Source organism: Sprattus sprattus (assembly GCF_963457725.1).
Source record: "Sprattus sprattus genome assembly, chromosome: 6".
Taxonomy (NCBI): Eukaryota; Metazoa; Chordata; class Actinopteri; order Clupeiformes; family Clupeidae; genus Sprattus; species Sprattus sprattus.
This window is the reverse complement of record NC_137925.1, coordinates 34,013,710-34,027,511: the sequence shown is the minus strand read 5'-3', so window position 1 is coordinate 34,027,511 and position 13,802 is coordinate 34,013,710. Positions and strand designations below refer to the sequence as shown.

The window sequence follows — 13,802 nt, the reverse complement described above, 5'->3', positions numbered from 1 at the left end:
CGGAATCTGAATTGAAAACAACGTTCAAGCAAAGACATTTACAAAAAAATAATGCCCATAACAAGTTCGAATATTAAGGGCTGCCTAATATTCGTTCGAATATTTATTTATTTTTTGATATTCGAATTATATTCGAATTTCGATGTTCGGAGTCAAAGCCCTAATAGACACCGACCGCTACGAGTGGTGAGAGAACGTAGCAAGGAGAATCAAGGAGACATCAAAGCCTATGAAGACAAGGCCAACCAGAAGACAAACTACACTATGGATCATACCTCCTAATCTCTCCTTCTTTCTCTCCATCGTAGTGTGTTGTGTGTGCTCGAGGTCTGTTACATAGAATAAACCGACATCACCCATCAGACCAGCATATCATTTAGTTTTTTGCGAGAATCAAACAAACGCAACTAACGTCAGACCTATCATAGAGGTCTGTTATATTACACTATAACAGTGGTGTTTTCACAGGAAATCTGTTTAGCATTTCCACCCAGCCAATGATATCTTTCAATACACAATTCATTTCTCCCAGATTTCTTGAGATGTGGAGTATACATTATACCAACCAATATAAACTAAAAATGTAACATTTGGTTCCACAAGACTAATTCAAGGGTAATATACCAAGTGTGTTTGTGTGAGGGATTAATAAAGTAAGCTACCTTTGAAAGGCTTGTTGCGAGGCCTGCCCTTAGCCACTGCTTGGATTTTGTTCTTCTGCATCAGCAAAGCGCCCTCCTCCGTAGCTCCCTGTGAGCCCTGCTTTGGCACCTGGTCAGGAGCCTCTTCCGTCTCGCTTAGGTCAGAGAGGTCACTGTTGGTGCTAGAGTCCGAGTCGCGCTTGGAAGACTGCCCCCGTTCTTCCATAGCGAACTTCTGTTGTGCCGACTGCTCGAAAGGCAATGCAGCTGAATCGTTGGTTCTAGCACCACCAAACGGAGGGAAGCTAGACGCGGTCTTTGTCTTGTCGTCACGAAACACCCCTTCGCTCGGACCATGTGCCGTAGAACCCGCTTCGGAGCCTTCACTGGCAGGTTTGGCAACCGGTTGTGCGTTTGTTGTGCATTTAGGCATTTGGGTGAAGGTGTTGGTTGGGGCTGAAATGGTGGACGAATTTGCAGCTGCAAAAGGGGAGGGCAGGATGCCCTTGGGAGGCTCAGCCATGGTGAACAGGTTGGATTTGCCCTCTTCTCCTGCTGGCACCATCCCCAAAGTGCTTGAGGGGAGGGTCGTAAGAGTAGACGAGGGGGTAGATGCGGAAACTGACGGGGGCTGAGGGGGTGTCAGCCCACTGAAAGGGGTATGAGGGAAGCCACCGTGCGCAAGGAACGGGTTCGTGGACTCGCTGGATGCTGGCAGGAACAGGTTCTGATGGGTGGTGTCTGAGGTCTTGCTGGTGGCAAGCAACCCCAACCCTACGTTATTACCATTACCGCTCCTGTTCCCGCTGCTGCTGCTGCTGCTGCTGCTGCTTGCAAGTCCACTGGACCCCGGAGCTAACGGATTACTTAGTCCTCCCATACCTAACGTTGGGTTCTGAAGACTCCCAGTGCCAAAGGGGGTGGTGATCCCAATGAAGGCAGGTGTGAGTCTAGGCATGCCGTCTGCTCCCGTGCCAAAAGTCTTGTTAAGAACCACCCCATTTCCAGCTGGTTGGGCCTCAGGGGCTTTGGGCTGCTCTTTGAGCTGGGTAGACCCAAACAATCCCTGGACTGGAGAACTTAAGACTGTTTTTTTGGAGACATCTGAGGAAGCAGAGGGTTTGAACAGGCTAGGGGGCTCCTTGGTCAAACTCTCAGAGATGGCAGTAAAGTAGTTGGTGTCCTTTGACTGGTTCTGGCTCTGGCCCTGAACCGGAGCGGGGCTTGGACTCTGTGTCTGAGCCATGCACTGAAAGAACAAGTTCTGTGATGGGTCTGAGTCGGGTTGCTTTTGCTCTTTCTGGCCAGCAAAGGAGAATCCAAAGGGCCGGTTCTCCTGGGAAGATCCATTGGTCTGGGCACCCAGCTCTCCAAACACAGATCTAGGCTGCTGTTTGGACTGAGTTGGGTGGAATCCAGTAGGAGCATGGGCAGGCGTTTTGGAATTCTGAAACATATAAACACGCAAAACAACTTTGAGTGTAGCATTACATAAATGCATGCACTGTTGATGATTACATTTAGGCACTAGAAACTCGAAGAGACCTACATTTCTCTGTTTGTAGTTCAATTACATGGGCATGCAAAAAAGCTCAATCTACAACTGATAAATAAATAAACTCAAACTAAAAGATTGGTGGCCATTACCTCTGTTGCTGCTGCACCATGGGCAGGAGCCGCCCAGCTGGAGGGCTTCTGACTGAAAGGCTGTGAGAGAGCCACACTGGGAGCGTTGGTTTGCGATGGAGAATTGATGGTGACTGGGCCAGGAGAGACCAGAGCAGCACTTTTAGGGTATGCCTCCTCTCTGTCTGGTACTAGAGCAGGGGGGGATGCCTTAGGGGCAGGGGCTCCGGGCACCAAATTGGGCATCTGTCCCAGGGCAGGGAAGGTATTTGAGAAGTGAGAGGGTGCTGGCTTGAGGGGTGGAGGGGTAGGAGTTGAGCTGGATGCAGGCGTTGAGCTTCCAGACGTGGTCCGATCTTGAACCACTGGCACCCGACCGTTCTCCTTCAAAGGAAGGCGAATGGCTGAATGGTCCTGCTGCAATGATGAATCATTAAAGTCTTGATTCTGGATCAGAGATATCTCAGAAGTACTGTTGATGCTGTTTACTCTACCACCACCACCACCGGCACCACCACCACCATCTCCTCCACCACCCACTCCTTCCTTTGCCTCAACTCCAACCATATCTCCTCCACGAGTTATAATGCCCTCATTCTTCCCACTGCCACTCACAATCTGTCCATCAGTGCTTCCTTCTGGGGCACTTTTAAATCTTTTCAGGATTACATCATCTTCATCCTCGGAGGCTGTTCTCCGACGACGTTCACCCTTTCCGCCATCACTTTCCTTCCCGGACCTGTCCTGTAGACCGCTCTGTTTCTGAAAATTAAGGGAAGTTTGTTGACCAAACAAATGTGTAAGGGGTCTAACAGGCTAATCTCCTTCTTTAAGGATGTCGGGAGTAGTCTATTCTCTATCAAAGCTTACGTCTATATTTAAACAAAACTTAATCAAACTGTATCCACTCTTACCTCATACTCCTCAGCAAGCATTACATGCATCACCCTGGGATCAACCACCTGCGTTTCTCCACCCTGTCGGATGAGGCAGAGTTGAAGAGCAAGCAACAACAGAAACACAGAGTAGTCACTGCTGATTGCAGGTGGTGGGGATGACTTTAGAGAATGATAGCAATGTCAGCTGACCAAGTATTTGTGTTGTATAAAGCCCACATATTGCAGAAGCACAGTAGCATTCACAATCATATATATAATAATAATTATTACCATTATACCTAGTTATTTAATATAATAATAAAAGTTTCTAAAAACCTGACCTTGCTTTAAATTCTAGGTAAGGTAATTCTCTTGCAATTAAATCTGATTAATGATGAGTGATTTAATGACTGATGGCCTGAGCTACCTCTGACAAAAGAATACCACCAACATTGTTGTGTGGCAATAAAGTTTTATCAATCTATTTCCCGTTTCAGAGGAGAACTCTATGGAATTGAACTGGGACACCAACCTGGTCCATGGTGATTTCCATGATGTGTGAGAGAGGATCATGCTGAGAGACTAGACCCACGGCCCAGGCTGTGTTGAACTCAGGCTGATACACCTGAACTCTGCGTCCTTGTATGGTGTAGGATCCTAAAGACAACGGCAGACAGTAGAATTTCTTTGAGGTTCAAGAAAGACCTGAGGACACCTGAGCAAGTTGAAAGTGATAATTTTAAACTTAAGTGTTATACTGCAATTAATGCCAAAATGCGACATGAGGTACCACTGCAGTAATCAAAACCATTTTATACAGATCCTTTAAAAGGTGCCATAAAATGGGAAACTGTATATATCCTGGCATTGTTGAATAAAGTCAGTTCTGTACATGAACTCAAACTGTGTTGTTTTACAATCTGTTCAACTTGCAATTTGGGATTCTTGATTAAACAAAAAAAATGGTGCCTTGCTGGAAACCAGCCAGTCAAAGCAGAACTCATCAACATACTATGAACCAACCAAAAAAGGGAAAACAGCTTGGTTCTTTGTAGGCCCAATTCATGGGGTTGTAATTGGGCGTAAATAACTGCTTCTGGGTATTTCCAGCCCTGACCAAATACCTTCTATGTAAACATCAGAGAACTAATTAAATGAATGTATAATATGCTTTAGGTTGGACGATGTCTACCGAGAAACATGGTTGTGTCGTGGGCTACTCTTATACGAGAAGCAAAAACTTCAAACCTCAGCAGAGAACATAAACAAACAAAAACAAACATACAATGTCAATCTTGGGAAATCAGGACCAGACACTCTTGAAATGTTTCAGAAAGCCTCCAGCAAGTAAGCAGTGAGCCGGGTGTTTTAAATGGCATTCACATTTCAAGAGGGATAGAACATCACTGGAGGACAAGGGGAAGTCAGGGTGACCCTCCACGCGCACAACCCCTGAAAAATGCTCAAGTTAAACAAATAGTGCATCAGGATTCTCAGGTCATCATCAAGGATTACGTCAACATGTGATTTCTAACAGTTCAGGCAATCGTTTTCTGCAACATTTGCGGGGTTGTGCACCGGGAATTGGCCTTCTCTCAATGCCGAGTTCTACTGCACAGAACATTCGGCGTAAAGGACCTGAACCGTGGCGTGATGGCAACTAGTTGCTCCATCATGACCACACTTGCTCACTTTTTAGGCCGCACCAACACAATCATTCCTCCCCAGACAATGTGTGTTTAGTGTGTATGTATAGTGTGTATGTATGTATAGTGTGTTTGTATGTGTGGCAGGGTGCGCCCTGCTGTCCGTGGGGATCACGATGCTGGGCTCAAGCCATGGGCCATGGCCAACCACAATATGCATTGTATGACACTGTTAAAACGTCAGTGTAGCAAACTATCGGCTACAACTAGAAACTTGGCAGTAAACTCACCTTTCCTCAGTATGTCCTGAAGTTCACAGTCACTGTGCCAGCTAGATATGGCTGCCTGTACAGAAGGCTTGTCTTGTAGAAGAGTGTGCCTGATATCTTTCTCAATCTGGCAAAACACAGAACATTAATTACATTTTGGAAAAACTCTCTAGACACACAGACCACAGTTAAACCAGCCTCTTATTCTAATTTTGCTATTAAATGTGCGTTACAATGAAATTTAACACTCAACACAAAATATCAAGCACTGACTTAATTCTATTTGCGTGAAGAAAATAAAAAGACCAAGATTATAGAGACCTCATAGATCAGCTTTTCCTTCCACCCACCTCAAAGATTTGCAGTGAATTTCCATCAGGGAGAAACTCCAAGGTCTTGGTGTTCCCAAAGAATTCCACTGGAACCAGAGACCCCAAACCTACACGATCTACGAGTGGTTGGAATGCCTGCCAATCAATGAGAAACACAAATACAGAAGTTTAAAATTACTTTTATTGTTCTCAGACCTCAAATTTCTACAGCCACTCAAAATACACCCCTCCCTTCCATGCTCCAGGAGCAAGTGTTCACATTAGTTCAAAAGATTGTTTGAAAACGCTGTTGTTAAGTTGTTAGTTTGAACTTAGAGGCTTAGTTCCAGATACTTCATGTCTTAGATTATAAATGTATTCCCTTTCCTGGTTGATATTTAACAATGAAAACTGCCATACAACCCTACTTCTAATCGCCTTGAGCAAAAAACACATGATTAAAAGGTCCATTTTAAACGTGCCAGTGAGCTGAATTCACACATCTACAGAAAAGAATGCAGGATGTTACACCTTTGCTCAGTGAGCTGATTATCTGTAGTCTATTATAAAACATTCTTGTGTTGGAGGGAAGGAATATGGTGTATGCTTTACATAGACCTAGTAACAGAATGATTAGTAGAATAGAATGATTGTTGTACAGGAAATGCACCCGATGGGTTATCTGCAAATAAGTAGATAGTCAGTGGACATGTTGATAAGAAGTCAATCAGTGGTTACTACTAAATTATACTTGTTCAGCTATTGGGCATTATTTTAGTTGTTGTCCTGACTTGACTCCTGAGAGGACGTTGTTCTGTTCAGTCCTCGAGAATAGAGAGGAGGTCTGCTATCCTCAGAGCAAAAGGTTCATCAAAGGCATGCTTTGAGTTGGTGGTCTTAATTAGAATGGAATTACACATGAGACCAGTGTCTCCTGCCTCTGCGATCAACACCTCACAGGTGGAAATGTCTCGGTGCATAAACACACTTTCAGCACAACTATAATTCTGTCTACTCTCTCTCAGAATGTTCACTTCTCTGATGCTCTGCATTCATCTGGTTTCTGCACAGCCACCCCTTTGTGAGACAGCAGAAATCATTGGACCTCTTTTTATAGTTTTTTGTGTAATTAAATCTGATTTTCTGACCTCTTTCTAACCTGTAATAGGTCTGGGTCTTTGCCCTCTATTGGAGACAAATAATGTAGCAGCATCCAGCCTCTCTGGTCAAGGTCTTTAGTGCCTCTGTTCAGCTCGTATCTCTATCCAGTCATCCCTAACTTGGAACGTCTAAGTTCTCTTATCTCGTCCTTGAGCCCTTCTCAGCCTGCACTCCCCTTGGGTGGCAGAGTCTGTTTGTACTCTTCATGATATGAATGAGTGCTCACTAGTGTTAGTGCTGTGCAAGTGTTCTTCTCACTGAGTTCTTTAATATCATGCTCTTCCCGTGTGCACATTCCCAATGAGATCCTTTCATCTTCGACCCCTGTGCAGATTTCTCTTCGCCTCTCTATTTTGTTCACACATTTCTCTTCAACGTCAGCACTTTTTTCTTGAGAAGGGTGTTCTGAGGTCAAGTGGCTAAGCTGCAAAACGTTCATACCACAAATTGGTTACCATATCAAAGGGGAAGCCCCATGGAAGCGTAAGATCACCCTATAACAGGCCAAGTTCAGACATAAGACGGTTTTCCACTGCAGGAACTAGTGGGCTGTTTTATGGTGGCCATAATAGTAGTGGTGTATTCATTCATCAAGTAGTTACAGCTGACATGACACCATTCGATCCAGAATGGTCTAATGTTTGTGCTGCCACTAGAGAAATACATCATTACTTTGTCATGCCTGGAATTATCATTGTGATTGAAGGGCAATGGCTATGTCAAGTAGGTCTGGTAGGCTGAAAGGCCGGACACTGAAAGGCTAAAAGGGACGATTAGGGGGCCATTCCTGTTAACATTTGAGCCACCTGGGAAGAACCCCTGAGCTTAGGCATGGGAAACCCACCTACAGGAAGCCATGAAACATAAACTTGATATGGGTTGCATCAAGTGTATGTCTGGCCTCTTTAAAATAATAGTTGGCAACATGTACACCAGCTACTTACTAATGCAGGCCAGGCAGATGTGGCACAACTTCCAGAAGCTGGATCAGTACGTGCCGCCCACACAATGGTGCTCTCCATCAACACAGCACGGACCTCATCCCCATACACCCTCACCCATGACCTCTGTCTCCAGGTGCAGTCCTCAAATTCAACAAACACCTGCTCAAACGGAGAGGAGAGGAGAGGAGAGAAGGAGATTGCATAAGAAAAACACATGGAGAAACACACTCTGAAAGAAACGGGTAAGGGGTGTCATTTTGGCACATAAGCCACCAAAAAAAAAAAAAGCATGAATACTACTATGAATACCAGAATACCTGCTTGACTGGACACACATGCATCTGATTCACTGCCAGTGCTCAGAGCAAAGTTATCCATTGGCAGAAAAAGACCAAGAAGAGCAAATATACCCACCCTAGCTCCCTCCTGGAAAAGACAGTATTAGCCCGTTTGCTGGGCTGAGATGATTTTATTTTTATTGGGCAATGGGAATTCTGGTTTTGAACTTGGAGACCACTTTGGACCAGCATTGCTTTGCTGAGAAAGCTGGGCAAAAATCATCATCGATATACCAAACATAACCTACTCTGGTCGGTGCTAGTTTAAGACTAGCTTAGATCAACATGGCTGAGTGTCTCCAAAGAGGGGGGGGGGGGGGGGGAATTCATTTGTTTAAGGAACTGTTCTCTCAGCTAATCCTGGTCAGTGCTATAATACAAACTAAGTAATTAGGAGGTACTGAAAATCATTAAAGCCTTAAATAATTGCCAATGAATGCTCTTCTCAGTCATTTTGAAGTGCCAAATGATTTGCTTTAACTATTTAGTAAAAGTCTGATTAAAATAAGTGCAGATAATGGTACAAATGAAACATGCAACACACAAACACTGACAATGACAAGGTCATTACTTCCACACACTCATAGGAAACAATCATCGGTATCAAAACAATAAAATAAAAACAGAAACAAAGATAACAGAAGCAGGGGCTGAGGTAAGATGTGTGTCTACTCAATCTAAGAACGTAAGCTATTCCCGAGAATTTCCAATAATAATACTGTCATCAGCATTTCCGACAGTCACAAGCAGATAAACATAGGAGAACATATGGTGATTTGTGTATGATCACACTACCACTTGGTTACCACTTGGTTTCCTCAGGGTTTCTGCAGACTAAATAAGTTTTCTTTTGCAATGTAAATAAACGTTTAATGTAACGTTTCATTAGAGATTACCAGATTCAAATTTCTTGAGGGTGGCGTTAGTAGGAACACAAACATGCTCACATCACATGCAAAATTGCATTCATCAACGACGCGATGGACGGATAGTTTCAAAGCATTAGCGAATGATGAATTAAAATTATTTTACATTCATGCATGACTCATATTTGCTGAAGCAATATGATTCAGTTGATGCAATTATGGTCAGTTTAATGTAATGGCCATTTAGTGATTCAGGTGATACTTTAACAATGGTGAAACTGCAATGTTTGGACTTTAAAAACATTGACCCATATGTGTATGAACATGGCATTTGTAGCTGATTCGCTAACACGACACTGTTCGGCTAACAGTTATACAATGGCGGTTGACACAGGCGGCCAGTCTAAGCCATTTAAATATGATTGTTTTCAATATAAATGCATTCTAACTAACGTAATCGTTTTCACATATCATCTTACATCGAATATACACACAGTTTAGATAAATCACGTGTAATTCAAGTCTTCTGACAGGCTGTGTGGCGAGCTAACTCGCTAAGCTATCCTACAACTTGCTTCCAAGGCCTTACTCGTTGCTATCAGATTTGCTAGCCGTGTCAGCTAGCTAATGTTTTGTGAAGCGGCTAATTGGCTGTTTCCACAAAAGACTCAATGGTTACTCCAAACACAAAAGTGGATTTCAGCCTCACGGCGCACGGGTTAGGATTACGTTCATGGTCTGAAATGCGCCATTAACTTGGCATACGCTCTACGGTTGTAGCAAGACAGCTAGATACTGTCTGCGAATAGACTTGTAAACACTGACCGTCAGCCCCGATGCTGCTGTTGTTGTTCCCTCTCCGGGGCTCACCTCTACCCCAGGGCTGGCCAAGCCAATAACGCTGACAGCCCGGACTGTTCCTCGCAGCCAGGAAGCTTGATCCGTTTCGGTTCCGCCCGTGGATCCCCTATCATTGAGAAGCAGCAGCAGTCGCTTCCCGATGAGACCTAAGGAGTCCCCCATACTTAGCTAGTTAGCTGGCTAGTTTACCACCATGAAGAGATAACTTCCTTACAGTGAACTCTAAACCACTTAGCAAGCTAACCAAGTGTACGCTTGCTCACAAAAAAAGTACGTCAAAATATGTCCCACTCGATCATGCACCAGAATCCCCTCTGCGCGAGGGACTTCGGTGCGGATCTAGTGCCGAGTCACGTCAAGAAGCAGAGCAACTGTGATGTTATTGTTCTGATGGCAACTGTCCCGCTCTGTCCGCCATTTAGCTCTGCAACAATCAAACGCACTCCTCGTACGTCGCTACTGCGGGGTTCAAACCCTTCACTCTAACCAAAACAGCGACCCCTGTTGATTACCTCTGTGCATTTTCTAGTCAATGTTCAATGTTCAATGTTTCTGACAATGCCCACAGAAACATGGCATTTTAATTTTGGCTAAAAGAGTGCACCATTATCTCAATATTGAATCTGTGTGAACCCCAATCCCCTCCATAGAGTTCATAAAAATACAATAATAATTAAAAAAAAAAAACCTTCATCCAATTTGCCAAGCATACGGTTTTTCATCATTCCTGCCAGCATCGTTGATCAGTGATCAGTGATGAAATAAATCATCTGCACTGAAGCAGAATGTAGGTAATCAGTCTCTCACGTGCCGCATGGAATACTCTGTTGTCAAGGTCAAAGGACAGAACACATCGGTCCCATTGTTTTGTTCCAGAGCATAAAGTATCCATACAATAGTATCCATACATGTTTGTAGACTTTTTATACTAGGCAAAACTACAGTGATTATACGTCTAGTTATAATAGTTGCAGCCATGAATAACACTTTTTTTTGGTAAAGTCCCTTTGCATCATCAACACAGTTCTATTCATGACCCAGACGACAAAAGTGCATATTTACTACAAAAAGAATGAACACTAGCAAACTATTGCTAGCTAATAGGGTTGATTTCACAATCACTTGTCTATCTACGTGTTTGCATTCCCATTGCAGTCTTTGTTCTCCAAAAGCCAACTTTATATTTACATTCAAAGTAATGACAGCTTCATTCATGATACTATAGGCCTAACAAAAATAACACAAATCTACTGCGCCACACAACTGCGCAGCTGGCTTTACAGTGCCGTAAGAACACGCCCTGTCTCCTAGCAACCAGTTGGAGTCTGGAAATAACGCGCATGTCAGGCAGACTAGTCAAACAGGCAAGAGGGAAAAGGGAAACGGCACCCAGAGAGGTGTGTGTGCAGTTACTTTCTTTTCTAAAAACGTGACGTTGTTAAAGTAAGACCGTGTCGACTTTACCAACAATGAATTTAATTAATTAACTGAACTGCAGCTAGCTAGCAGGCTAATCTGGCTATGTCCATCGGATAAACGGTTAGCCTGCTAGCTAGTTATTATTAGTGCCCCTTATACGTGTCCCTAGTGTGAATGCTAAAATAGATGCTGTACTATTTAATTGTTCCAGGGACACATTTTTGTTATACATGACGAAGCTACATATTGTGCACACGGGCGACAAGCTAGCTATGAAACCTAGGTTGTCGTTTGAATGGCCATCTGTCGTTTCCAGGCTATTGTTTGTGGCTAACATTACCTGTCACAAACTGCTGTTCGTTGCTGGTTTCACCGAATATGCTGGCAGCTTTACACTAAAGTTATACAGAACCCAACCAAGAATGACAACCTTATATTGGTTGGAATGTGTTAAAATATGAGTTGTCAAGCTCATTTGAGCCGTTGGGTATTATTTCTAATGCAAGACTGGGCAATGTTTAATATGCCATTTTTATTTTACAGATGTCATTTACAGAAAGCATAAACAACAGAGGCCACGTTGTACTGGAGCAGCTAGTAACACTGGCAGCAACAGCACATACCTTACTGGGTCCAAGTAAAAGGTACAAGTTCATCAATGATGAGGCCAGTGGGGACTCCGTCATGGTGTGCTCCAGTTTCCGGCTCTTGGAGAATTTAGACCTGGCATGTTCTGTTGGGCAGCTGCTCAGCAAGACCGTCCTGGCTCAGCAGAAGGTGTTCCACTCAGGGTCGGGCTCTCTGCTCTTCCTGGCTGGAGCATGGAGCAGGGCAGCTTTGGAGTGCCTTCATCAAGGCATCACTATTCCCCACGTCCTGTCTGCCATGTCGGAGGGCCTGGATGTGTGTGTGCAAGTCTGCAGAGACAGAGCTGTCCCTATTGAGGTTGTCCTTCATCAAGGGGTTGTACAGAAGTGGAGTGTATCGAAACCTCATAGTGAGGATCCTCCATCTTTCAACGGTCACCCATTCCCTAAAAGCAGTCCAGTGTCTGAGCATAGAGCAAATGTTAGGCCGTTAGCACAGCCCCCTTGTCAGCATAACTCAAAAGCAGTCAAAGCTGCCAGAGGCAAAATAAAACTCACCCACAGCAGACATTTCACTTCAAATGAAACCAGTGATTCTGAAGGACCCACACAAAGGTCTGTGTCACAACTGAACAATTCAAAAAACACAGAGCTGGATAGCCTTGCTATGGCTGTGTCCCACGGTTGCGACAAAGCAATGGACTTAGTCCTGCAAGCAAGCAGGATACAGTCAAGGATAAATGGACAAGGTGACTCACACAAGATGTTTGATGTCAATAAGCTGGTCACATGTCCACTGCCTGGTCTGCCAGAGGATCATTCCTGTGCCTTGTCTGGTTATGTGGTCCTGTTGTCTGCTGAGCAGGCTTCCGTCGTCAGTCGTTTAAAAGATCAGAGCATACGCATCGTGCTCTTGAGTGGAGACCTGAATGAGAAATATCGCCACCTGGGCTTCAGTAACCCAGCAGGGGTCCAGCATGTAACCGAAACACTGGATGTACACGGAGTGAGCCCAGAGCAGGGGTGGGTGAATGGTGCTTTGGCCATCCTTCTGAAGTACGCTGTCAATGTCGCTCTAGTAAACGGCATCGCCTCTGAACAGCTAACAGATCACTGCTGGAGGCACAACATCCTGGTGATCGAGCAGGTAAAGTCAGTCGTGCTGAGTGACTTTGCCCAAGCGACCGGCGCCATCCCGGTCTCTTACATTACCCAGGTGAACCGGCGGTGCGTGGGGTCGGGCGTGCGCCTGCAGGTGTGGAGGGAGTACCTTAGTGGGCGGGGCACGGAGTCCACAGCTGTCACTGTCACGTCTGAAAAGACCGATCTAGTGACGGCGGTCATCACCAGCTCAGTTCACGGGAAACTGCAGTCTCTGGAGGACCAGTTCTGGGGCTGCGCACACCGCCTGCATCACGCACTGAAGGACGGGAAAGTCCTCCCTGGAGGGGGGGTGGTGGAGATGCAATGTATCCATGCACTTCAGAAACGTATTGAGAACACTAGTTACAGGACCAAAGATGAATGTTGCGGGAGATCGTACGTAGGGAGGGTACTTCAGCTGATGGTGGATGGTTTGATGGACTACGTTTCCACTCTTCTGTGTAACAGTGGGCAGCTTTCAACCAAAGCAGATGCCTGGACAAAAATCCATGAGCAACTAAAGGACCTGAAGGGAGATCCAGATCCTTGTGTAAATGTACTGGGGTTGGATGTCAATGATGTACTCTGTTCAGACTCTATTAGCAAAATGGAGAGTGTGTATGATAATGTGACTGTGAAGGTGGAAGCCTGGAGGAGAGCTTTAGATCTGGTCTTCCTGCTGCTTCAAACGGACTCTGAAATCATCACCGGCTTTGATGCAGAACAACAGGACATACAATCAAATAGTTTTGTGTTTTTATGAATAAATAGGTATTGTTTTTATTTTGTGTGTGTGTGAAGATTTTTTAAGAAGATATTTTTAGACTACTTGTACACATCCCAAAGAATTTCTAACTTGACTATTTTGTAGTATTGCACCAAGAGATAGAACAATGCATAATGAAATAAAAGTCATACCAGGGTGTAATAATCATAAATGTAGATTTGGGAAATGAGAGCTTGGTGACATGATAGGTGAATTTAATTTTGCCTCTGGGGGGAGACAAACACCAGTGCTTTGGACAGTGCTTTGGAACAGCTGTCCGACTGGAGTTAAGTTGAGGACACACTCGCATCTACTGGCCCCACTTCAATATCTCTGGTCAACATAA

At 44.5% G+C, this 13,802-nt stretch overlaps 2 protein-coding genes across 7 annotated transcripts in view; one reads left to right on the top strand and one right to left on the bottom strand.

Moving 5' to 3' along the window:
* kdm3b (lysine (K)-specific demethylase 3B) overlaps nt 1–9,963 on the bottom strand; it is a 30,294-nt gene extending 20,331 nt beyond the window's left edge. For 2 of the 6 annotated variants that reach the window (XM_080840759.1, XM_080840760.1), the window contains exons 1-8: nt 9,506–9,963; nt 7,477–7,635; nt 5,411–5,527; nt 5,082–5,187; nt 3,678–3,802; nt 3,182–3,244; nt 2,289–3,029; nt 663–2,088 (exon numbers count right to left, since the gene is read on the bottom strand). In XM_080840759.1, coding sequence (XP_080696885.1) covers nt 663–2,088; nt 2,289–3,029; nt 3,182–3,244; nt 3,678–3,802; nt 5,082–5,187; nt 5,411–5,527; nt 7,477–7,635; nt 9,506–9,703 — 2,935 coding nt within the window. In that variant the 5' untranslated portion in view covers nt 9,704–9,963. The remainder of the gene's footprint in view (nt 1–662; nt 2,089–2,288; nt 3,030–3,181; nt 3,245–3,677; nt 3,803–5,081; nt 5,188–5,410; nt 5,528–7,476; nt 7,636–9,505) is intronic. The other 4 variants (XM_080840761.1, XM_080840764.1, XM_080840762.1 and 1 more) reach the window with 3 other exon arrangements.
* A 962-nt stretch (nt 9,964–10,925) lies between these two features.
* On the top strand, nt 10,926–13,453 carry bbs12 (Bardet-Biedl syndrome 12; the record flags this gene model as incomplete). Its single annotated transcript, XM_080840767.1, has 2 exons — nt 10,926–10,938; nt 11,504–13,453. The coding sequence occupies exon 2, from the start codon at nt 11,504–11,506 to the stop codon at nt 13,451–13,453; it is 1,950 nt and encodes a 649-aa protein (XP_080696893.1). The 5' UTR covers nt 10,926–10,938.
* Nucleotides 13,454–13,802: the final 349 nt, after the last annotated feature.